The 25,002-nt window shown below is 39.8% G+C and overlaps 2 protein-coding genes and 1 non-coding gene across 4 annotated transcripts; 1 reads left to right on the top strand and 2 right to left on the bottom strand.

Annotated features, from left to right (window-relative positions):
- Positions 1-6,960: 6,960 nt before the first annotated feature.
- Positions 6,961-17,802, bottom strand: LOC139667725 (E3 ubiquitin-protein ligase TRIM21-like). The gene is made up of 12 exons (XM_071547220.1): positions 17,748-17,802; positions 14,844-15,062; positions 14,005-14,219; positions 13,437-13,518; positions 13,239-13,333; positions 12,893-12,988; positions 12,325-12,420; positions 12,108-12,211; positions 11,306-11,414; positions 11,019-11,163; positions 10,911-10,937; positions 6,961-8,274 (listed from the first exon to the last, which is right to left on the bottom strand). Exons 2-12 carry the CDS (start codon positions 15,037-15,039, stop codon positions 7,712-7,714), a joined length of 1,728 nt encoding a protein of 575 aa, XP_071403321.1. The 5' UTR covers positions 15,040-15,062; positions 17,748-17,802; the 3' UTR covers positions 6,961-7,711.
- Positions 16,601-16,682, top strand: trnas-gcu (transfer RNA serine (anticodon GCU)). Its single transcript has one exon. It is a non-coding gene; the product is annotated as a tRNA-Ser (tRNA).
- A 327-nt stretch (positions 17,803-18,129) lies between the features above and the next one.
- Positions 18,130-24,535, bottom strand: LOC139667738 (E3 ubiquitin-protein ligase TRIM21-like). Of its 2 annotated transcripts, none has more exons than XM_071547235.1 (7): positions 24,430-24,535; positions 22,854-23,425; positions 22,507-22,602; positions 21,564-21,797; positions 19,906-20,053; positions 19,791-19,817; positions 18,130-19,692 (listed from the first exon to the last, which is right to left on the bottom strand). In XM_071547235.1, exons 2-7 carry the CDS (start codon positions 23,421-23,423, stop codon positions 19,148-19,150), a joined length of 1,620 nt encoding a protein of 539 aa, XP_071403336.1. In that variant the 5' UTR covers positions 23,424-23,425; positions 24,430-24,535; the 3' UTR covers positions 18,130-19,147. The 2 variants fall into 2 exon arrangements, with proteins under 2 accessions (XP_071403336.1, XP_071403329.1); XM_071547228.1 differs by having other exon boundaries at positions 24,402-24,482.
- Positions 24,536-25,002: the final 467 nt, after the last annotated feature.

The raw sequence follows: 25,002 nt of genomic DNA, 5'->3' as shown, positions 1-25,002 counted from the left end.
TCATGGCGGCGGCTCACCCTGTGTTTCCACTGGGGCTGCTCCATATGAGACACCTACAGAGATGGTTTGCCAGATTGTGTTTGGATCCACGACGTCACAACCGTCACATGGTAACCATCCCCCCAACAGCCAGGGAGGACCTGGCATATTGGTGGACACACCAAATACTGGCAGAGGGAACACCGCTGGGGAGAGTGACCTCCTACGTGTCGGTGTTCACAGACGACTCCCTGACGAGTTGGGGGGGGAACCTGCCTGGGGCAGTCAGTCGGTGGTGTGTGGCCTTCAGGGACAAACCAGCACATCAACCTACTACAGTTGAGTTGCAGTCATGCTGGTCTTACAGCACTTCCTGCCTGTTACAGGGCAAGGATGTGCTAGTGAGGACCGACAACCGTTCGACGGTGGCCTACATCAACAGACAGGGTGGAGTGCGATCCGCACCGTTGTTGAAGGCTGCCGAGAACCTGTGGCGCTGGGCCACAGAGCACCTCCGTTCTCTCAAGGCGCTGCATATTCCAGGCCTGGAGAACACGTGCCTGCTGAAAAGGGGGCTGGTGCACTCCACTATTAAAGTGTATGTGTCGGCAATCTCTTCCTGTCATGAGGGGTTTGGAGAGAGGTCAGTTTTCGGCCATCCCCTCATGAAGGGTTTTTTGCAGGGGGCTAGGAGAAAACGCCCAGTGGTGCATTCCACTGCCCCCAGTGGGAACTGCCTTTGGTCTTGGAGGCTCTGTCTAAGGACCTGAGTGGCGCCACACTCAGACGGGCTAGTTAGCGATTTGGGATCCAAAAGTTGTGGCGGTATTGATTTACCTGCCAATGAAAAATGTTACTGCCATTTGGCACTTAGCTGATATTAATTTCAGACCCTGCAATTGTCAATTATTCATTTTGTTTAGTTGATTTTGAAACAACAAATGAATCGCCCCAAAATTCTCTCCCTCTGTCTCTCTTCTCTCTCCACAGGATGAACATCACTCTCCTGACCACCATCATTCTCCCTCTAGCTTTCTTTCTCCCTCTGAGAATAATAAATAGCATCAATGGCATCATTTTCTCTACTCATTTGGCTAATGTAACCTTGTTATAATGTGACTCGTGCAGGATCACAGTAGGCCACCAGTACCAGAAGATAACCAGCCAAAAACAGATCTTGTTTATCTTTTATTGGGGTAGCTAATGTTTGTGTGTGTTGAAACTCTGTCTCCCCTGTCAGCAGCAAAATAAAACTCGTGATGGATTTCATCACCCTACACCACCAGTCAAGTGTTGATAAATGTCTGCTGTGGCTGGTATGAAAGATATGTGCTTTGAAGTGTGGTCCAAAGTAGCCAATAAGGTTAAGACAGCAATGTGGTGTATCATATCATGATTAACAGACATATCAACCGGAGATGAAATTTATCAGCATTTGACTGGTGGTGTAGGGTGATGAAATCCATCACAAGTTTTATGTTGCTGCTGACTGAGGAGACGTGGTTTCACCACACACAAACATTAGCTACCCCGATAAAGGATAAACAAGATCTGTTTTTGGCTGGTTATCTTCTGGTACTGGTGGGATACCGTGATCCTGCAAGAATCACATGTTAACAAGGTTACAGCTAAATGTGTAGAATAATGTGTAAAATGATGCTAGTCCTACTTATTATTCTCAGTGTCAACTAACGTTGAAACTTAACTTTATTGTTGTGGATCCTGTACAGCTGTAGTGAGGATGGACAGCTCCCTTGCAACTACAGCATGAGGGGCTCTCACCACCTCTGTCACCAGAACGGTCCTGTTACAAAGACAGCTTTCTCTTAACAAGTTGTTTGGGGCTGTAGTAACACACTTTAACTTTGATAGGCCTGCTGCTGAACATGGTAAAAGATGGCTACATTTTGATTATTTCCCATTTGAAGTTCTCTTCAATCAGCCAGAGATCGATAATCGTACGACCATCACACTGCATAGGAGATTTAGGATTGGTTTATTTTGTTGGTGACCAGCCGTGATTATCACCAAAAGTTATATATCCACCATAGCACTTACTACTAGTGTGATCTAATGTTGCCAAGAAGCCGAGTCAAAATGATATTGCTGTATTGTACTTTCACTGCCACAGCATACAGACATGAACTTGAACTTGAACCTGTATGGATTGTACACTAACAGAGTAGTTAGCTAACTAAACATCATGCATCAAGCTCAAAACGTCTTAACTCATCCATATTAGCTACATATTATAAACACCAGTGGTAGGAAACATAGTGACATCGACTGGTAAAAATAGGCCTAACTGTATTGCTAAATCTCCATAGGGCTGTCAAAATTTATGCGAGACACTTTGTTAAAAACATGGGGCTGCCCAGTCCATGTTGAGTCTCTTTGTCTTCTTGTAGTTGTTCCTCTTCTTCTATGGCAGTAACAATCTCTGCCAAAGATCCTCTGCCACAGTGATAGCCCACTCCAACACTAGGAAGGCTTCCGTCTGGCCATTTTCAACTGGTGGAGTCACGGAGGCACAATAGAGCTGGCTAGTCGAGTGGTAATCCCAAAATCATCAAAGTGTTTTGGACATTCATTTGTAGTACCCAGATTTCAAAATAGCTTGTTCCATATGGTTCTATTCATTCAATCAATCAGAGACTTAAACAATAAAATAAATCATACAAGACTGTATTCCTAACAGCCTTAGCTCGGTAAAGTTTTGATCAACCGGCTGGCGGATTGTCACACTCTGTGGATTCTATGGTACTGCCCAAACAAAATGTTCTCCTTCAAATGTTTTGGGCGGAAACTGAATCTGCATGCAAGACAGTTTTTCTGTCCATAATTTTTCTAAAGATGGGGGTTATGTAGAAAGCCATCTTTACTGATGTCCAGAAAATGTACCTTCCCCTTACCGTGGTCAACGGACAGTTTAATATTCGGGTTTGTGCTTTTGAAATATTGATGTAACATAAGTAATTCCTCCTTGTTACCATTGGTCTACATTGGTCAAACCTTTTCATGAAGAGTCCCTTGGATTTGGTTTCCTTAAGGATTGGTATTATTGTTTTTAGAAGTAAAGAACATTTAGATTGATTTCAAAGTAACATGTATAATCCTTAACATATGTATGTATAGTAAATACAGTTTATGCATCACCATTTTAGCCATATCAAGTGTTGTGTCATGATTGTATCTCAACTGTAGTGGATGTAAAGCTGGACCCAACCACCGCACGCACACGTCTTATTCTGTCAGACGATGGGAAGGAAGTGAGAGTCATACTGGGAGGTAGAGGTCACCAACAAGACAGGATGGGATCTGGGTGTGGCGAGAAGGAATGCAAACCGCAAGGGGAAACTCTCCCTGAGCCCAGACGACGGATACTGGGTTACTGCACATTATAATGACAAAGAGTATGCAGCCATGACAGCCCCACCAATTCGCCTTAACCTGATAGAGAAACCTCAGAATGTGGGAGTGTTTGTGGATTACGAAGACGGCCTTGTGTCCTTTTATGATGTGAAGGCTTGTTCTCACATCTACTCTTTTACAGGGTGCTTGTTCACTGGGGAGCTCTACCCATATCTCAGTCCACATATTAAGCAAAATGAGAAAAACTCTGATCCTCTGATCATCTCTGCTGTGAAACACAATTAGAGATTCTTCATGTCATGAAGAATGTGTGTGTGTGTGTGGTTTTTTTTTGCAGGTGTGTTACTGCTGTATTGGAGTGTAGGAGTTCTAATGCATTGTTGGATATGCAATACAAAAAATGCTTCTACGTCTATCCTAGGTGGCCCAATGTTTAGCTATACAACCACTTCTCTTTCACATGAGGATCTCATGGTTACTTGTGATGATGGTGATTTAGGAAGTAGATTTACTCTACTATTGCACTAATTGTAATTCACTCCGGATAATGGTATCAACTAAATGCCTAAAATGTAAATGTATGTGTCCAGCTCACGTGTGTGTGTGTGTGTGCATGTGTGTGTTTTGTTACACAGCTGGGGAGGTAATGCATATATTCCATTTTGGTGTCATTTTAATGCATTTACAATGTATACACTATATTTTTTGAATCATGGACAGTTATATCACTGATCACTTTTGCTGTTAAACACTGGCTTGTACATATAACACACAAGAAAAAAAAGCTAATATTATGTTTTATGGTACATTTAGTAGTCTTGTACTCAAATGTTATATCAAGTTCAGTTATCCGCATTTTATAGTGTAGGAGATTACATGTAATATAACTGGTGTTAGGGGTAATTTTCTATATTCTGGCCATTTCTTTTTCCAATAACACAGATTTGAGGGATACTGATATCTTTTATAATACATAATGTATACTGTATATATTTGTATTCAATTTGTATTCTCTATCATCAAGATCACAAAAGGCTGATTTATTCAGACAAATAAATTTGCAAATATAAAATGGTGTATTGTGGTTTTATGATACTGAAAGCTGTATATTTTAATTACACTGTACATGTAAAAACCCAACTAGGGACAAGAGTTGAAAATTAGCAATAGCTATAAACTCTCTGTGCAGCACATCAGTTTCATGCTCTGTACTGGAACTATTTTAAATTGCATTGTCCCTATCAAATAAAATTCAAACAAAAACAAACAAACAAAATGTATGGTATGAAACATAACATATGTTGTTCTTGTAAATGACCATTATCATCATATACCATTTAATAGAGCATGCTTGATATATTCTGTATTTCGAGTGTTTCACATATAATTGAACTCTATAACTGAACTTCACCATGACCTATAATCCAAGAACAGCAATAGCATTTCAACATACTCACTGTTGAAATGCTATTGCATTTCTTTTGCTCTTTTATTCTTTTCATATTTCCTTAACCTGACTTGAACCGAAAAGTGCTTGGTAAGTAGTAAATCAACAGCTGATTCCAGTGAATGGAGAAGTGAATGGAGAAGTACTTCTGGGAAGCGACTTGGTGACACCTCACTACAGTCATCAGCCTTGTGCGAGGAGCAGGTTCAACAACAAATAATTCGGCACTTGCAGAACAGACGGCAGGGTCTGAGCAGGGAGTGAATAGGAAGTGATTGTGGGCAAATTTGCTGTATTTGTTGTTGAACCTGCTCCTCTTTTTGGATCCCAGTTATATACAGTCTTTTGTCTTTGCCTGCTCCCAAATAGCTAACTAGCCTGTGGGAGGCGAGAGCCTCCGATTTAATCTGTGTACTAGTCTCATGTAAGTTTTGACCAAAGAAACTCAGCTATGTATTCACACATTTCGATATATTCTCATCATGATTTAGTGTCATATTATTTTTGTTTTAAATAGAAGAACTTCTACCATCTACCCCAATAGTGGATGCAACCGTTCTCCAGGCATCATTTTTTAGATGTTTATTCCTGTAGTCTTTCAAATAAAAGTTGCAGAGAACTGGGAAGCTTTCAATGGCTGTAATGACAACTTCTCCTCCATTTTGCACTTGCCAGGCTTAACTATTGATCGTGATACAAAATCACATTAGTAGGGAAACAAGAAACGCGGAAATCTTGCTGTTGATGGTTGATGAGTGTAAAAAGTTCAGCTGTAGTCAACTTTTGTCGGCCATGTTTGAACTAACTAACTCTAGTTGAACGAACTTCTTCCTGATGCCTTCCCCGCTCCCTCCCCAACTGCACCTTCACTGGCCTGTGTGAAGCATACAGTTTGAGATCACACTTGTTAACAGTAGCTTCCCTTTTGCTGAAACAACTGGTTTACCTGGCTAGTAACACCAATGAGGAGGAGCATTAAATTAAATATATGTAGGTCAGTGTATGTGTACACAAAGGTATGTGTAAAGAAAAACTGTAAGTGGGTTTGTGTAATAATGCTAATAAAGTTATATTCTTTTCTTTTGCTCTTTTATTCTTTTCATATTTCCTACCTCAGCTTAACCTGACTTGAACCGAAAAGTGCTTGGTAAGTAGCCATGTGTTAAAGTGTCAGGGTGGGTGTTGAAATGCAATAGCATTGTTGAGGAAAAAGTTCAAGTTCAAGTTGGAGTCAGAGGTTAATCTTACTTGAGTATATATTTATTAAAAGGAATCTCATGAGAGGAAGAGATGCACACAGCTCAGAGGCTACATACACTTCTTCCAAGAGGAATAGAAAAACCAGTCCTTTATGTCAGTGGTTCTCAACGTGGGGCCCGGGGCCCACCAGGGGTCCTTGAGGGGATGCCGGGGGGTCCCAATGCAAATTGATGAATTGTTAAACTTCACCAGTATTTCATTTACAAGAAGTTTACACAATTAGAGAATGTAGAAGAATGACTGTTTTAATCATAGCTTCACTGTTATCTCTCTACTTACAATACAGACAGTCATGGAATTCAGGACAAAATCATATCTCACAATAAAAATATTCTCAGATTTGGGTCCGAGAGACAAAATCTCATAAAATGGGGGTCCGTGGCTCTAACGTGGACTAAATTAGTGGTCCTTGACATGAAAAAGTTTGAGAATCACTGCTTTATGTGTCTTCCAAGGACGTACAGGATGTGCTGACATTAGAACAGATAAGTTAGCGCTTCCACAGACATCTCGGAGACATCCAGGAGCCACTCTGATAACAAGACCTCTGGCACAGTAAGTTATGGCACAAGGGTTACAGTGAGGTGACCATTCAGCATGAAACCTTACATTCCCTGAGGGGACCCCAGGTCAGCTGTTAGCACATGTATGTTCAATTTTCTTCCACAAGCATCAACAGTGAGTATGTTGAAATGCTATTGCTGTTCTTGGATTATAGGTCATGGAGAAGTTCAGTTATAGAGTTCAATTATATGTGAAACACTCAAACTACAGACTATATCAAGCATGCTCTATTAAATGGTATATGATGATAATGGTCATTTACAAGAACAATGTATGTTATGTTTGATATCATGCATTTTTTTATTTGCAAATTTATTTGTCTGAATAAATCAGCCTTTTGTGATCTTGATGACAGAGAATACAAATTGAATACAAATATATACAGTATATATATCTTATAAAAGGTCAGTATCCCTCAAATCTGTTATAAGAAAAAGAAATGGCCAGAATATAGAAAATTACCCCTAACACCAATTATATTACATGTAATCTCCTTCATTATAAAAATGTGGATGATTGAACTCGATATACCATTTGAGTACAAGACTACTAAATGTACCATAAAACATCATCAGAAAATATAGTGTATTGTAAATGTATTAAAATGACACCAAAATAGAATATATGCATTACCTCCCCAGCTGTGTAACAAAACACACACATGCACACACACACACACACGTGAGTTGGACACATACATACATTTACATTTTAGGCATTTAGTTACCATATCCGGAGTGAATTACAATTAGTGCAATAGTAGAGTAAATCTACTTCCTAAATCACCATCATCACAAGTAACCATGAGATCATCATGTGAAAGAGAAGTGGTTGTATAGCTAAACATTGGGCCACCTATGCTAAAAATGTATGCACTCATGGTACTGTAAGGAGCTATATGGGGAAATGGATTAAAGTGTCCACTGAATGGCATATGTTATATGTAAGTGCTACAACAAGATACAAATAAGAGCTAAGGATAGACGTAGAAGCATTTTTTGTATTGCATATCCAACAGTGCATTAGAACTCCTACACTCCAATACAGCAGTAACTCACCTGCAAAAAAACACATACATCCACTCATTCTTCATGACATGAAGAATCTCTGATTGTGTTTCACAGCAGAGATGATCAGAGGATCAGAGTTTTTCTCATTTTGTTTAAGATGTGGACTGAGATATGGGTAGAGCTCCCCAGTGAACGAGCACCCTGTAAAAGAGTAGATGTGAGAACAAGCCTTCACATCATAAAAGGACACAAGGCCGTCTTCGTAATCCACAAACACTCCCACATTCTGAGGTTTCTCTATCAGGTTAAGGCGAATTGGTGGGGCTGTCATGGCTGCATACTCTTTGTCATTATAATGTGCAGTAACCCAGTATCCGTCGTCTGGGCTCAGGGAGAGTTTCCCCTTGCGGTTTGCATTCCCTCTCGCCACACCCAGATCCCATCCTGTCTTGTTGGTGACCTCTACCTCCCAGTATGACTTCCCAGAGTTCAACTTGTTGAGACCCAGGACGCTGCCAAAGAGATCAAATCTCTCCGGAGCATCAGGTACTTCCTGGATCTCGCCTCTGTCTCTCACTTCTTTCCCATCGTCTGACAGAATAAGACGTGTGTGTGCGGTGGTTGGGTCCAGCTTTACATCCACTACAGTTGAGATACAATCATGACACAACACTTGATATGGCTAAAATGGTGATGCATAAACTGTATTTACTATACGTACATATGTTAAGGATTATACATATTACTTTGAAATCAATCTAAATGTTCTTTACTTCTAAAAACAATAATACCAATCCTTAAGGAAACCAAATCCAGGGGACTCTTCATGAAAAAGTTTGACCAATGTAGACCAATGGTAACAAGGAGGAATTACTTATGTTACATCAATATTTGAATAGCACAAACCCCAATATTAAACTGTCCGTTGACCACAGCAAGGGGGAAGGTACATTTTCTGGACATCAGTAAAGATGGCTTTCTACATACCCCCATCTTTAGAAAAACTATGGACAGAAAAACTGTCTTGCATGCAGATTCAGTTTCCGCCCAAAACATTTGAAGGGGAACATTTTGTTTGGGCAGTACCATAGAATCCACAGAGTGTGACAATCCGCCATCCCGTTGATCAAAACTTTACCGAGCTAAGGCTGTTAGGAATACAGTCTTGTATGATTTATTTTATTGTTTTAAGTCTCTGATTGATTGAATGAATAGAACCATATGGAACAAGCTATTTTGAAATTTGGGTACTACAAATGAATGTCCAAAACACTTTGATGATTTTGGGATTACCACTCGACTAGCCAGCTCTATTGTGCCTCCGTGACTCCACCAGTTGAAAATGGCCAGACGGAAGCCTTCCTAGTGTTGGAGTGGGCTATCACTATGGCAGAGGATCTTTGGCAGAGATTGTTACTGCCATAGAAGAAGAGGAACAGCTACAAGAAGACAGAGAGACTCAACATGGACCGGACAACCCCATGTTTTTAAAGTGTCTTGCATAAATTTTGACAGCCCTATAGAGATTTAGCAATACAATTAGGCCTATTTTTACCAGTCGATGTCACTATGTTTCCTACCACTGGTGTTTATAATATGTAGCTAATATGGATGAGTTAAGACGTTTTGAGCTTGATGCATGATGTTTAGTTAGCTAACTACTCTGTTAGTGTACAATCCATACAGGTTCAAGTTCAAGTTCATGTCTGTATGCTGTGGCAGTGAAAGTACAATACAGCAATATCATTTTGACTCGGCTTCTTGGCAACATTAGATCACACTAGTAGTAAGTGCTATGGTGGATATATAACTTTTGGTGATAATCACAGCTGGTCACCAACAGAATAAACCAATCCTAAATCTCCTATGCCGTGTGATGGTCGTACGATTATCGATCTCTGGCTGATTGAAGAGAACTTCAAATGGGAAATAATCAAAATGTAGCTATGTTTATGTCTTTTACCATGTTCAGCAGCAGGCCTATCCAAGTTAAAGTGTGTTACTACAGCCCCAAACAACTTGTTAAAGAAAGCTGTCTTTGTAACAGGACCGTTCTGGTGACAGAGGTGGTGAGAGCCCCTCATGCTGTAGTTGCAAGGGAGCTGTCCAGCCTCACTACAGCTGTACAGGATCCACAACAATAAGTTAAGTTTCAACGTTAGTTGACACTGATAATCAGACGACAATCACAGTGAATAGGAGATTTAGGATTGGTTTATTTTGTTGGTGACCAGCTGTCACATTTTAATAAGGTTACAGAGTAGAGTTAAACTAGATTGGTATATATTGGTATTGGTATAACTAAGAAATTGTGATGTAACTGGTGAGGATGGGATAATACGACCTATATTGATAAAACATTTGAAATTTACATTTTCTAAATCAACAAAACCTTCAAAACAAAGTCTCATACCAAGTGCTGGACCAACTGGATGGTCAATGAGAGATGCTGTTGTGAATCTTTTTTTTTTAAAGGATCCTTGAATTAATGAATGAAAACAGTTTGCAGAAAAATGGGAAGTTTTGTTTTGAATTATTTTTGCAATCTAATGACACCACTTCTTCTGTTCTTTTTGCCTAACCACATGTTGTAACATTATCTGTCTAACAGATGGCGAAATAGAGGCCTATTTAAATTCGAAATTTACATTCTCTAATCTTGATCTTGGGATGTCTTGTTTTAGAAAATTTAGTCAAAATCAGCAAGATCAGTCTAATCCTGTATTGAAAAAAACATGATTCCAAAATCTGTAAAATTCTGCTCCAGATGAAAAGAAAAAGTAACGCAAATGACACAGTGCAAATAAATGCAAATAATAAATGTAGATTTGGATAAGTCCATGGATATATTCCAGAGGTACGTAATATCTGTGTGCAACATCATCAATAGTGGGAGCCTCCAGGTTGTTATGTGATTGTTGATCTATGTTATCATTGTTGATGTATATACTGTCAAGTTTTGTTGTTTTAAATATTTTTGTCTACATGCCTATATGAATAACACTGTACAAGTAGCAATGTTGGACCAATGGAAGATATAACCACACACTTATATACAATATGGCCAGCTGCCATACTGAATGGGAACATGTTTGATACTCTGTACGTTTTTAACCTTGTTCACTTAACAAGCCAACGGATTTGAAGGCTTTTTAACTTTTTCATGAAGAATACTTCGGATTTGCTTTCCTTCCTGATGTACTGACCCCACACCAAAGAGCACCTTCTACTTTAGGTTTCACTACCATAATCTTTCTTTAATGTTTTGAACCACTAACCTCCAAACTTGGGAATCCTCTTGAGTTCTGTGGAAAAAACAATATTGATTATTATCTTAAAATGAGTGAATATATTAAATACAAACCTTGGTCAACTTAAGAACTTACCAACAGAAGAGAGCTTTTCCAGTTTCTGTTGAATTTGTTCCATCATGGTTGATGTTATAGTTCTCAACGTACCGAAGGAGAACGAAGTGTCAACAGTTACCTTTTTCCAGTCTCTACAATCATCCAGGCCTGTTACAGGAGAAACCTACGTGTGTGTGTGTGTGTGTGTAAGGGGAAAGTATACCAAGTTGCATCGTCACTGCCAATTCATTTCAAAATGAAATATAAAACAGAAACAGAAATATTATTGATCATTTTGATGCTAGTTGTTTTTTCTACAGCCTCACCTGAAAGTCGGAGTTTCTGTCCAACTCAGCGATGGTCTTTTTGAGTTGGTCGATCTCTGTCTGCAGCTCTTGGATCAGATGTTTTGCCTCTCTCTTTGCTCTCCGTCTCCTAACAAACAACATATGACATTAGGTGGTCGTACTGTACGTACATTTTTAGCAAGGATGGACCCAGTGCCTGGCTCCACCCAAGGAACTACACAGGAAATGAAACTCCTAACCCAGGAAGTTTTTTTGTATGGATAAATAAACGTTTTGTTTGCTGATTGGTTATCCAAACATCCATTCAGTCCTGGTTTTACCTAGTAACAGCTGATGTACTCTGCTATGATTTGCTGCCTAGTGAAAAATGCCGTCTGACATGTGGCAGCATTTTGAGAAATTAGAGGACATTATATGTCACTTGCAACCATTGTGTTTGTTCAAATAATAGTTTTACATGGAGGTAGTTCTCTCCAAATGTAATAAATCAAATTAACTCAACAGGTCAGGAGTTTTAAGGAGATTTCTTTAAGTTGAGAGAGTTGAGAGGTTTCATGTGTTTAGTCGTTGGGACTCAGGCTTTGTCGCCCCCCTCTGGCAAAAATGAAAACCGTCCTAGAAGTAGACTACTGAAAATCTAACTGTTGTTCACTATACTGAGACACACAGCACCAACCGGCAGAGCGGGAGGGTCGTCACAAAAAATAATAATAAAAATATAGTTAATTATCGATAATCTTGTCCCAATATATCGATTTTTTTTTTAATTGCTTATCGTCCCAGCCCTACTGCTCTACCCTCAGAGCTACAAGGGACCAACCTGTCCTCCAGAGGTTGGAGGGCCTTCTGCCGAGCCTCCTCCACCTCTCTCATCACCTCTGAAAACACAGTGTTGATCTCCACCCACTCGCGGTCCAAGCCGCCCTAAAAAGAGTGATGGACAGGGAAGGAAGAGTTATCAAATCATAGAAAATCAAATTCAGAATAAAATATTTTAAAAAAAGATTTAAAAAATCTGAATCTGTGCTGCAGCTTACCTTGCAGGCTTTCACAGATTCTCTGATTTCATCCACCTTTTGTTCTCTCATCTGCATTTTCTGCTGTAAGTAAGCTTTGATTTTGTCTTGTCTTGCCTTGATTGAATATACACAAAAAGTAAGTGTATGCACACATACATGCACATGTAAGGACGACACGCACACGCACACACACACACACACACACACACACACACACAATGCTAAATATGATGAAGACTGACACTCTTTGGCTTAAACATCTAAAATATCGCAGGTTTGAAAGGGGAGGGGGATTGTCATGCCTGTCACAACTGTAGCTACAAATAATTATTAGCATTTGTTTTAATGTGCTTAGAGTACCAGATGGGTGGGGTTTACCATATCAGTGCAATTTAGAGGTGTTGGGTAAGTGGTCAATCAACAGTTATACTAAATTGACTTGTGAATACTTCTGTTATGTCTAAAATGTTGTGCGATCATTGTAATGTCTTCTGTGCTTTAGCTTCTCCCATTTGGCTCCTTAGTAAGTAAGAAAATTTAAAATACTATAAAGGGTCTAAAAACAATACAATAGTGGGTCTGGTACCTGTGAGAGTTTTTCATTCTCCCTGTCTCTCTCCTTTGGTCGGACTGCTGTTTCCTGGTATGTAGTAGTCGGAGGCTCCCAGACCAATCGCTCCACCTGCAAGATATTAATGTAAGAACTCATGCTGGGTCCAATAAATTAATAATAATATTATAACACACTTCATTTATACAGCACTTTTCAAACCAGTCAGCAATGGAACAAGTAAAATAAAAAAAAATAAACTACAAAAATGGTGCACATCACAAGCCACAAAAGGGTTACAAAGAATAAATAGAGGTAAATGTGAGAATAAATGAGGTAAAAACAAAGTACATGAAAGCCTATCTGGAGAAATCTGGTGTACCTGCAAACCAGTGGAGAAATCAAGCGCCCGACGCACCGCCTCTACGTTAGCGGCTTTTTGGCGGGCGCGGGGTGGAGTCTCATCCGTTCCAAGCACTGTGGGGAAAGGAGATGGTCGCCGTCAACCACAGCTGCCTCATTTTTGTCATGAGTGTCATGCTATCTCCTGTTCTGAATAAACAGTAATGCTGGTACTTACATGACGTGGTCGGATCCTCTCTTGTGGCCGTAGCTGGTGCAGGAGTCGTTTGGGTGTTGGTGCTTGGTGACATTGTCACATTCTGTCAGGGGGAAAGGTGGAAGGGTAATAATTATTTAAAGTGTTTCACTCCAAAGTGGTATTTATATTAACTTTTTTAAGAAACAAAAAGAAATAACTTACTCAGCATAATACATAAGCAGTGACAAATACAGTACATCTCCAAAACACACTTCTGTCTTGATAGCAAAGGTATTAAATTATGCTATGACTTCAATAACTATCCATAATTATTTTTATTTAATTCTGTTACTTCTCTGAAAATTCTTCATTTTGTCCTGCATTGATTACCCTAATTAAGTTGAGTGAATGACTGAATGACTGAATAACTGAATGAATAAATGAATGAATGAATGACTTCTAGACAAAGAGATGATACACTCAAAGCAGTTTCAGTGAACTCAGATGTCATGATGTATAAAAGAACCATACCGGTTTGCTAACTGGCCTTTGCTAGTTCTCATAGCCGTATGGTCTGAATATGCCTCTTGTGCTTGCTTGAACTTACCTCTGTCTTGACTAAGCCACTGTTGCCCTGCCAAACGGGCCTTTGTTGGACTCCCCCCGACCTCCAGAGGTACTGTTCACTCTCTGGGATCCTCATTCCCATCGGTGTGCATCCCATCTTCCCCTGGTGAATTCTCAGGCCCTGGTAACTTGTCATCTTGGACCAGCCGCAGTGGCAAACCTGGAAGCTCATGTTGGCTAAGGAATCTGTTGTGTCTGTTTGAGGCATAACTGGAGAGTTAACTTCCAAAAATGCTATCAATTTAGAAAACAACAAACATAACAAAACCTAAAGTTGATCGTTAAAAGGAATAGTTCAACTCAAAATGAAAATTCAGACATTATCTACTCTACTGAAGTTCGAGTCAGCTGCTGTTGGTCCATATCAGCTTTCTTCCAAACTAGTGAAGTTAACAAGGCCATCTTTTTACAGCTTCAATGTCCATCTAATTTCTTCAAATAGCTTGTGCAGCATAATCAAAGTGTTTTGTAGAGAAACACTTGCACTGTGGGTCAAAAAGTCTATTATTTACCTCCTGTATTTTCCTCACTGATGCTCTGGTTGCAGAGTCTTCCACCAGAGTGCTGTAGGGTTTGTGTGCAACCAGAGCATTGCCAGTGAGGAAAATATAGGATATTTTTCAGGTAAATATTTGACTTTTGAATGCACAGTGAAATTGTTTCGCTACAAAACACTTCAATTATGCTGCATGAGCTGTTTGGAGAAATGTTGTGGACATTTTATGCTTTTTTGGCACTGTAAAAAGATGTCTCTGTTAACTTTAGGAACTATTACACCATCTACCCTGTGACACCAGATTTGACACTATGCATACTCACCATCCTTGATAGGGGTGTAGATATCCAGCCAAGGTTCCTTCTGTTTGGCTGGAAGTCCTCGATTTCCCCAGAGGTACTGTTCACTCTCTGGGATCCTCATTCCCATCGGTGTGCATCCCATCTTCCCCTGGTGAATTCTCAGGCCCTGGTAACTTGTCATCTTGGACCAGCCGCAGTGGCAAACCTGGAGGCTCATGTTGGCTACGGAATCTGTTGTGTCTGTTTGAGGCATATATTCATACATTTTATTTATGCTGTTATGTTAATTTTTAGAAAACAATTCTTGTTATTCCGAGATAATAAGAAAATGATCTCATTATCTCGGGAAATGATTAGATAGAAATAGATAATGAAATAAATAACTTGATATCTCGAGAAAACAAAGAAAATGAACTTATCACAGGAAAACGGCGTAAATAAAATGTATGAATACATGTCCCCAATGGGCTTCCGTATTTTTTGATACTGAGAGTGTTGTGCCTCCTCTATGTATTATAATTGCACAAATTGCCCTTCCAAAATATGTTCACTTTTGACTCGTAACACTGGCAAACCTGGAGACGCTTTTGTCTGAGTAGTGTTACTTCAACATGAGACATGCTGTATTTTCTTAACTGGTAAATACATTATTATTTTTTATTTTTCCAGACATGTGAAGTCATATTCATTATCTGGAATAGGAAAATGATTTTTTTTTCTCCACAACAGGCTTGATAGATAGATACAGCTTCTGCCTTTTCATTTCTGTATCTTTCATATTTAAAGGCACTTCTCCTCATGTTGAGCCCATATCAGGAAGCTCATGTCTGATGATTTTACAGGCCTGTTTTTCTCTTTCAGAAGAAAATTTACCAGCTTAGGATGAGTGTAGGCTACTTCATGATTTTGCCTCAATTGCTCCATCTCACAGGAGAAAAACTGTCTCAAAAGCTTCCCTGACAATTCTTTGGAACACTATTTTTGTGAAGAGGCTATCTAAGCTTCTGGTTATATTGTGAAGTACTGAGTCATAATGCATTTCCTCAAGCGTGTTCTCAAACCATGATTGAAGTGGCTTCATTTTAGATGTTTGTGCTGTTTAGCGATGACAGATGGTGCTGTTTACCATTTGTGTACAGAGTGACTGAGATAGGACAGTGATTGGTCGCCCTCTAGCGGTAGAAATATATATGAAACTCATCTCTAAGTACTGTACATATACAGTAGTCCACCAGTCCCAATTTACACAGGCAGCAAACACTGCGGTTAAATGGACAAATTAATTCAATAGATGTTTATACCAACATCTGCACCAACATGAACACCTGTGTAAATAATGAGCCGAAATTAAAGCTGAGACGACGCCCATAGGCTCTCTTACCATTTTATAAAATGCAGACCGAAATATCTTTCTGATATCAGTTCAAACAATTTCAAAAGCTATTTACGTACTTTCTCTTGTTCAAGAATTTTTCAGTAATATCACGTTAAAGTTTTGTGTTCGTTTGAACTTGTCCACCGTTGTTGTTTGTTTGTTGGGAATCGATTTGAAGAAATAGCATGTAATTTCGTCGTTTCGTTTCAAAACGCCATATTTTGATTTGTGGGGAGGAAACATTTTCATGAGATGTAGGGTATCAGTCAATATTTTGTTACATAGGTAGGCCTAATCCCATCCTGGAAAATGTGGGTTATTTTAGGATATTTTCTAGTCAAAAGTGAAAACGTTTTCTGTGAGTTTTTTTTTTATGATTTTAGCAAACCTTTATACGTACGGGGACGAGGTGGCCGAGTGGTTAAGGCGATGGACTGCTAATCCATTGTGCTCTGCACGCGTGGGTTCGAATCCCATCCTCGTCGACGTGTTGTTTTCATGTGACCGCGAGGCGGTGAGTGCCCATCTGGAAGCACTGACAACGCTCCACCCCACCACACACACACAGACACAGATATCTATTGCTTTCATACACTAGGGAACAGTATTTCAACCGGTGTCTATAGTGACCATGGGTCGAAGTAATTATGCATAGGGGTACATTTACTCACGTTATTGTAACTGAGTAGCTTTTTGGTGTAGCTGTACTTTTCAAGTTTTTTTACTTTTACCAGTACGTTTTGTGACTCTTGTAACTTCTAAATTTTCCCAATTAAAATAAATTAGTTTGAACTCTGTCCTCTCCTCCTTTTAGAATTGCGTGGAAAAGATCACAGCTAACAACTTTTACTTTTCTAAAATATATATATATATATATATATATATATATATATATATATATATATACGCCTATAGCTCTAACTTTTACTCCGAGTACATTTTAAATGAGCTATTTTTTAGTAGATTTTTACACCATTAGGCTACCTTTACTGATAGTAAAAATATCAGCAAAGTAACAAGGATGTTCTAGTATTCTTTCCACCGCTGATAGTGACACACCTACACATTCTGTGGTTTGTTTCAAGGGTTAAGGAAGACTTCAGAAAGGTTTTTAAGCTTCACCAATTCGCCTACCTTGCTGCCGTGCCCATTTCCTGCCTTTTGCTGTAATGTCACGCAACAGTGAAATACAAATGGTATAGCCTAATTAAGCAGAATGACAATCGCATGGAATTAGTTATACAAGTTTGAATCAGTGATACTTACTGTATATCAAGTAGCAATTGATACAATACAAAAAATGCACACGATCACAAGTTAGTAAGATATAAAAATATAATAATAATTCTAATTCTAATCATTCTAATCATTCTGCCATTTTGCCTATAGTCGGCTACATCTACAGTACAATCGCAAATATTTATATTCATGTCATGACTGTAATGTCTATTGTATTGTCTTGAACCACATATTGCGAGTATTGCACATCCCACAGCGTATTAGCATTAAAAAATAATAAATAATAAGAAGAAGAATCAATTATACAGTACCTTACGCTCACTAACCCGAAGCTCCTCTGTGCGTCTGTCCGTCTTCAGTTTCCTCTCTCTGCCTGTCTCTGTTTACTCTGTAGATGTTACACTTACTTTCAGTTTCGTTTCTGCCTAAAGAAACGACCCACTTCCTTTGTCCCAAGCACATCAACACTTGTTGTAACATATCTTATGGTAAAATGTTGCATAACACTAATCTGGCAAAAAAGGTGGTGACTTTACAATTCATTTTAAATACTGTGACAGAGTCAATACGAAGACCATCAAAAAGAAACAAAGTTTGATTTGCGTTGGTTTTTATTTGGATTGAGATGAATCTGTATTTTTGTAATATAAATGTTCATGATTTACAAAATGTGCTATACAGTGTGGGGATTTAATAGCCTACATACTGTATGCACACACACACACACACGCATACACACACACACACACACACACACACACACACACACACACAGAAAGGATGCCAAATATCAGAAACAGCAGCTTACAAACATACAATACTTTGCATATTTGTATCATTTTAAAGGCCTTTATTTGACACTGTTATCCAGAGTGACAATTGATAGAGTGCGACAGTAAGCTTCAATTCCTAGATCATCGACATTACAAGCAGCCAAGAGTGGTAGCGCTCTGACAAGATACCTAGCACGATCTTAAGTTAGAGAGTAATAAAGGGGCGTAGCTAGGAATTATGGGCCCTGTGCACAGGAGGTGGCTCTGGGCCCCCCTCCACTTTCCCCTCGTCCCCACACCACAAAATCATTCACTGATTAATTATCGTACACATCGCTTGAAATTATGGGTGTTAGGTACTAGGCTGATAACACTAATATACATACTTACTACAGACAATTTTGTTTAATCTGCACAGGAAAGATTTTATTACGTTGGAAGGTGGTTATGTTTTCACCCCTGTTTGGCTGTGCTTTAGCAAAGATATTTCAAATCCCTCTGGAATCTGGGATTTCCACCATTAGACAGTAGTGTAATGAGAGTATTCAATAGTTAGAAATATACACATACAGAAGGACCACATACAGCAATGTAGTCCAGATACTTTAGGGGCCTTTCCTCAGCCTCCTTCTCCTCAACTTGGGGCCCTGGGCAGATCAGTACCACTATTTTCCCCACTACAGCACCACAGGCTCTATAGCTGAACATTGGGGCCACCCATGCTAAAAATATTATGCAATCATAGTACTGTAAGGAGCTATAAGGAGATTTAGACAAATGTGTCCAATAAATGGCATATGTTGAAAAATAAAAGCTAAGGTTTGACATAGAAAGGATTTTTTTTTTTGAATTGTAGATCTTACAGAGCATTAGAACTCCTAAAAACACACCAGTAACACACCTGCAAAACACGCACACAGACATTCATGACATACTCTTTAACGCCATTTCACAGCAGAGATGATCAGAGGATCAGAGTTTTTCTCATTTTGTTTAAGATGTGGACTGAGATATGGGTGGAGCGCTCCAATGAACGAGCACCCAGTAAAAGAGTAGATGTGAGAACGAGCGTTCACATCATAAAAGGACACAAGGCCGTCTTCGTAATCCACAAACACTCCCACATTCTGAGGTTTCTCTTTCAGGTTAAGGCGAATTGGTGGGGCTGTCATAGCTGCATACTTATTGTCATCATAATGTGCAGTAACCCAGTATCCGTTGTCTGGGTTCAGGGAGAGTTTCCCCTTGCGGTTTGCATTGCCTCTTGTCACACCCAGCTCCCACCCTGTCTTGTTGGTGACCTCTACCTCCCAGTATGACTTCCCAGAGTTCAACTTGTTCAGTCCCAGGACGCTGCCAAAGAGATCAAATCTCTGCGGAGCATCAGGTACTTCCTGGATCTCCCCTCCGTCTCCCACTTCCTTCCCATCATCAGAAAGACTGAGACGCGTGTGTGCGGTGGTTGGGTCCAGCTTTACATCCACTGCAAACCATATATGGAAAATTATTTTATGATCTGATACAATAAACTAGAAAGTCTGTCATTTGTAAGATATTTAGAAAAAAGAGTATACAACTCACCGGAAAACTTTGGAACTCTCTGAAGTTCTGTGAAGTGAAACAATTGCATTAGAACATTTAGGCCTACCTTTACAAATACCTTTACTACTATTTACCTTCATATTTCATCTCTTACCAATGGATGTGAGCTTCTCCAGGTCCTGTTGAATTTGCTCCATCATGGTTGTTGTGATTTTTCTCATGGTGCCAAAGGAGAGTGACATATCAAGAGCTACCTCTGTCCAGTCTCTGTGATTAACCAGACCTGCAAGAGATGGGTAGGTCTGAGTGAGAGAGGGAGACAGAGAAAGAGAGAGACAGTGAGAGAGAGAGAGAGAGAGAGAGAGAGAGAGAGAGAGAGAGAGAGAGAGGGAGAGAGAGAGAGAGAGAGAAGGAGAGAGAGATAAGAAGACAAAAAGTTAGGCCAGCAGAGAGGACAGATATGAGAGCAAGCAAAATAATTACAATAGGAAAGATGTGATAATATTCCATCTTGGTCACTGTCCGCCATTGTAATTACTTACGAGGTAGCATACAAGTCCATTTGTATTGTCAGCATAAAGTCATAACTGTGACATTTTAATATAAATAAATCTCCTTTTTGCTACTCTTTATTACTGATTGACACAACCTATAATACCCGGCTCATGAAAACTTTTGTTGTTGCTGAACACTTGGTTTAAGTTAGGTCTTTCTCAGAAAAGATTCTCTGGTATGCGCAAAGTGATGTGTTTTAGTGTGAGCAGCAACAGTGGTTTGTCTGGGATAAATAGCAGAAATCCTTGGTAGTTTGCATGAACAGACAAAGACAAGAGCGGTACCTACAGAAATTTAAATTTCATAAACAGAAAATCCAAGGAAAACGACGTCATAGTACCACCCACACTGATTGGCAAGTTATCTCTGGGAAATGTAGTGCAAAACACCACAGCAATAACCCCATAGCACCAAAAATAAGGCCAAAATCAAAAAAGTGTGAATCGCATGGATTACCACTTTAAGTATTTGGAGTGTGACTATTGTGCAGCACTTGAAACAATACACGCTCTCGCATCTTCAACTGTGAGTGTACACAACATTCAGATTCACAATCTTTAGATACTGAGATCTGAAAACATGTCTCATCTAAAGACTGAAAGGATAAGTTCATTGATTTTGCACCTATATATAATTTGTTGCTTATGTACCTGTAGCACTTGGACCCACAGCTCCTGTTGCTAGGCCTCTTGCTGCTAACAATGAGTCCAAAAAGGATTTGTCAAAATATCTCCAAAAAAGCCATTTGTAGGCTCCACAGGGGAGTTGAGAGAAAACGGAAAAGTTGCAAAGTACATAAATCAAAATTAGCTCTGATTTCCTGACACAGTTCTGCCATCACACACACTCACACTAATCAGGAAATCACTGAACTATTTTTCTCTGCTGTGGGGTGATCTAGTTTTGGGGACCGTCAGGTCAGATGGTAAACAGTTACACATGGAGCCAGGTAGAGTTTGGTAGAAGACTATCTGCTGAGTGGAAATGGTGCAGTGCTGCTGCTTTCCAGGCTGTGAATGTAAATACGCCATATCGTTTTCACAGACTTGCTTTCTTGGAGCTATTTTGACAAGCCCCATTTGGACTGCTAGCAAGAGGCAACGGCAGCTCGTCGTTTCGACCATCAGCTGACTCAGGAGCTAAGTAGTTCAAGTAAAAAGCAAAAGACAAATTATATATAGGTCCAAAATCAATTAACTTATCCTTTAAAGCAGACTCACATGGTTCTTTGTTTGAAGGTTTTATTTTTCCTCTCACCTGCAGAAAATCGATATGATCCTCTAGAGCAGATACGTCGTCCAGCTCAGACATGGCCTTCTTGAGTTTGCTGATTTCTGCTTGCAGCTCGTCTGTGAGTTCTTTTGTCTCTCTCTCCACAACGTCTCTCCTGTCCTTCAGCGGCTGAAGAGCTCTCCTCTGGGCCTCCTCAACAGCGACGATCACAGCCGTGAACACAGCGTCAATCTCCCACCAATCGGTCTCCATTCGGTCCTAACGATGGGAGAAAATTCAGGATTGTCCACTTGTTTCATCTTATTGATTTCCATAAATATATAATACGGATTGTCCCAAAGGGGGCGCTATTATTCAAGTTCAAAATTTATAACTCAAATGTGATATCACAGACACCACTGGTCTGATTTTGATTAGATTTGGAGGGATGACACATGTTTTCACTGGCCTAATGGTGACGCTATAATTAAAGGTAAACATTTTTTAAAATTTGATAGGCCGTAACTCCTACACTGTAAGTCTGATTGAAACAAAATTTGTTACACACTTCTAGCTGTCCTTACAAATTGATACACTGATTGGCCTAATAGGGCGCCACAATTAAAGGTAAAATAAAACAAGGGATGTTACATTTTGGCCCTGCTTTCTGGCATTTAAAAAAAATACACTGAATGGCATGAAGAGGGTGCTATAATTAATCGTCAAAATGTCAAAATTTGAAGGTCCATAACAAAATGCGCTTTGCATTGTTTGGCCCAAGGGTGTCTGCTTCATTTGTGGGGGACAACATGTTTACTTGTTTAACATATCCTTCCTTTTAAATGCCATGGTGTTGAAAAAGACTTGACTCGCTCTTGTCTTGGTCTTTACTTGGACTTGCCCCCCTTTGATCCTGGTCTTTCAGTCCTACAAGGATTTCTAGGATCTCATGATCTCAGGATTTCAGTATGTCTCTCATAGAGCTTACCATGCAATCCTTCAGAGATGTACTGATCTCCTCCACTTTCTTTTCCCTCTTCTTGATTTTCTGCTGTAACTCTGTCTTCGTGTTGTCAAGCTCAGCCTGTAGCAGACAAACATGCAAGTCAATATCAAACTTTTTACTTTCCATGGTACGTACTGTAATACAAAATAACACACAAATAAAATTGTTCCACATCTTATAATTATGTTTGGAATATATGTCTCAGGCACTGCATTTATCTAATTTACCGTAACATAATAAAACAAAATACACATTACTTTTTAGACTTGAAAGAGTAACAGCAATAAATAAATAATTTGTCCCACACAGCCTCCCATATATTACTTCACCTTCTTCATATTCCACTCCACTGCCATGGAGACAACCTCCAGACCTTCCTCCATGCAGAGCGTACAGATGCATCGCTGCTGTTTCCGGCTGTACAACTCTAGGGGGCGACCATGAGTCAGGCAGGCCTTCTTATCCATGTTCTGCACAGGCTCCACCATCCTGTGGCCCTTCATCCTTGGAATAGAAGAATGAGCCTCCAGGTGGGTAGAACAAAATGAGGCAAGACACACAAGGCAGGACTTCTCAGCCTTAAGCTTTCTTCCAGTGCAAAGGTCACAGGCCACCTCGCCAGGCGCCCCAGTGTACTTGTTGCCCTGTTTTTCCTGGGACTTTTTCACCTGCTCGACGACGTTCCTCAGGACAATATTTACTTCTGGGGTTTTCCTCAGATCATGCTTGCACAGAGGGCAGCTCGTGTCATAGTAGTTGATGTTGCAGTCCAGGCAGGACTTGCAGAAGGAGTGGCCACAAGCCGTAGCGACAGGATCCTTAAATACATCCATGCAGATGGAGCAGGTTAGATGCTGGTCCAGTGAGGCAGGCATGCCGGATGGTGGAGCGGAAGCCATATCTGGTTGAATAATTAACAATGACCATTTGAATTGTGAGTACTTGTACTTGCAACCTTTTAATATTTAACAGGCACTTTTTAATATTTAACAGGCATATTTCCAGTATTTGCTTGCTCTCTACTGGCTGTAATGCCATGAAGCTCATTCCTCTGGGCTCTATTGGCTTAGCCACTCATCTAGTTGCCTCAGCCCACTGAATGTTTGCATGCATGTGCTCAGCCAATCAGTGGTGTTCTCTGCTCTGAGAGCTTGCTGCATTCAACATTCAAGCCTAACTAGCCGGTGGAGTGTGGGCTCGAGAGAGATGGTTAGCCTGCCCCTCATATCTGTCTCTTGTCAAACACAGAGATGACAGTGCACAGGTAGCATCATGAGAATGGTTAAAGGATGTAGTGGTTTTAGTGAAGGGATAAAATGCTTATTGCTATAAACAATGCTGCTGCATTCTGCCTTGCTGTCATTGCATTCCAACTGCAATTCTGGGGAACGGTGGATAGGCGGAGCACTATGGGGTTGAATAGGCTCACCTGATTGGCTGAGCACATGCAAATCTTCAGTGTGTGGAGGCAACAAGATGAGTGGCTAAGCCAATAGAGCCCTGTTGGAGGACTCCACCTGTGATCATAGAACTAGAGTTACCATGCATAACTATCACTACACGCCCACTGGCTAATTCAGCCTTGGGTGCTGTGTGTACTCGCCCTAGCAGGCAGTCACGAAAGCAGTGAATCAGAAGAAAACATAAACATTAAATCTGTTACCTAACTTCGCATTGAGGTATGAAGTCCCAGTCTATAATATACAGTCACACTGGAGTTTTATTGAGCAATATCTTAAATGGCAGTTATTCTTGCAATAAGTAAGTAAAAGTAAGTACAAATAAATTGAAAAGCATCTTCTATTATAAATGTGTTGCTTTAATTCCCTTATTTACTTAACATAGTACCTTTGACCTTAAAAATCACATGTACTCACCATATGTAGAATAAAGTATTGGCATTACCTTATCAGCTGATGAAATTCTCCTTTCCTTACAGCTCCTTGGGTCTTCTCTCTCTCTCTCTCTCTCTCTCTCTCTCTCTCTCTCTCTCTCTCTCTCTATCTCTCTCTCTCGCAATGTGTGTCCTTGCATGCGTTCTTCCTTGTTCTTTCTGTGTTAAGTCTCATTTCTCTTGAAAACCTCTGCCAGTCACATGGTTTTATGGAATGGATGGGGGATAGGCAACTCAGCAACCAAATGATGTGGGTGTGTTTCTCTGTCCATGGGTGTGTTGCATTTTGAACAAGTTTTGAACAATACACAGAGCACACATTAGACCTGCCAAAAAGCTATGCTGTGATACTGATTCATTCTTTTTTGTTTATAGCCCTGCCATTAGCTTAATGCTAAGCCTATCTGAGTGACAAGCTTCATTTTTCAGCTAAAAGCATAACTCCAAATAAACTTACATTAATCTTTTTTTTTTAAATGTTTATTTATTTCTGTTTATTTTTTCCAAGCTCTCCGAGTCACAGTGTATACTGTATGTAGGGGATAGTCTTTTCAAAATTCAAACATTGTGTACTTATTCTTTTC

The sequence above is a fragment of the Centroberyx affinis genome, unplaced genomic scaffold (genome assembly GCF_046629955.1).
Source record: "Centroberyx affinis isolate AG114_WGS23_722 - 3 ecotype Tasmania unplaced genomic scaffold, CSIRO-AGI_Caff_v1 ptg000269l_1, whole genome shotgun sequence".
In the NCBI taxonomy this organism is placed as follows: Eukaryota; Metazoa; Chordata; class Actinopteri; order Beryciformes; family Berycidae; genus Centroberyx; species Centroberyx affinis.
Note: the sequence above shows the minus strand (reverse complement) of the source record. Positions and strands in the feature narration are given on the sequence as shown.

Bases quoted from the DNA above. Each gene is read 5' to 3' on its own strand.
- LOC139667738 (XM_071547228.1), bottom strand. From the start codon at position 24,426: ATGCCAATACTTTATTCTACATATG. The intron at 21,798-22,506 runs GTAAGCTCTATG...TCCCATCGTTAG, and splicing joins CATCTCTGAAGGATTGCATG to GACCGAATGGAGACCGATTG. The intron at 20,054-21,563 runs GTGAGAGGAAAA...TCTCTCACTCAG, and splicing joins ATCATATCGATTTTCTGCAG to ACCTACCCATCTCTTGCAGG.
- LOC139667725 (XM_071547220.1), bottom strand. From the start codon at position 15,039: ATGAGCCTCCAGGTTTGCCACTGCGGCTGGTCCAAGATGACAAGTTAC. The intron at 13,519-14,004 runs GTAAGTTCAAGC...TCCCCCTGACAG, and splicing joins GTGGCTTAGTCAAGACAGAG to AATGTGACAATGTCACCAAG. The intron at 11,415-12,107 runs GTTGGTCCCTTG...GTTGTTTGTTAG, and splicing joins CTCCAACCTCTGGAGGACAG to GAGACGGAGAGCAAAGAGAG.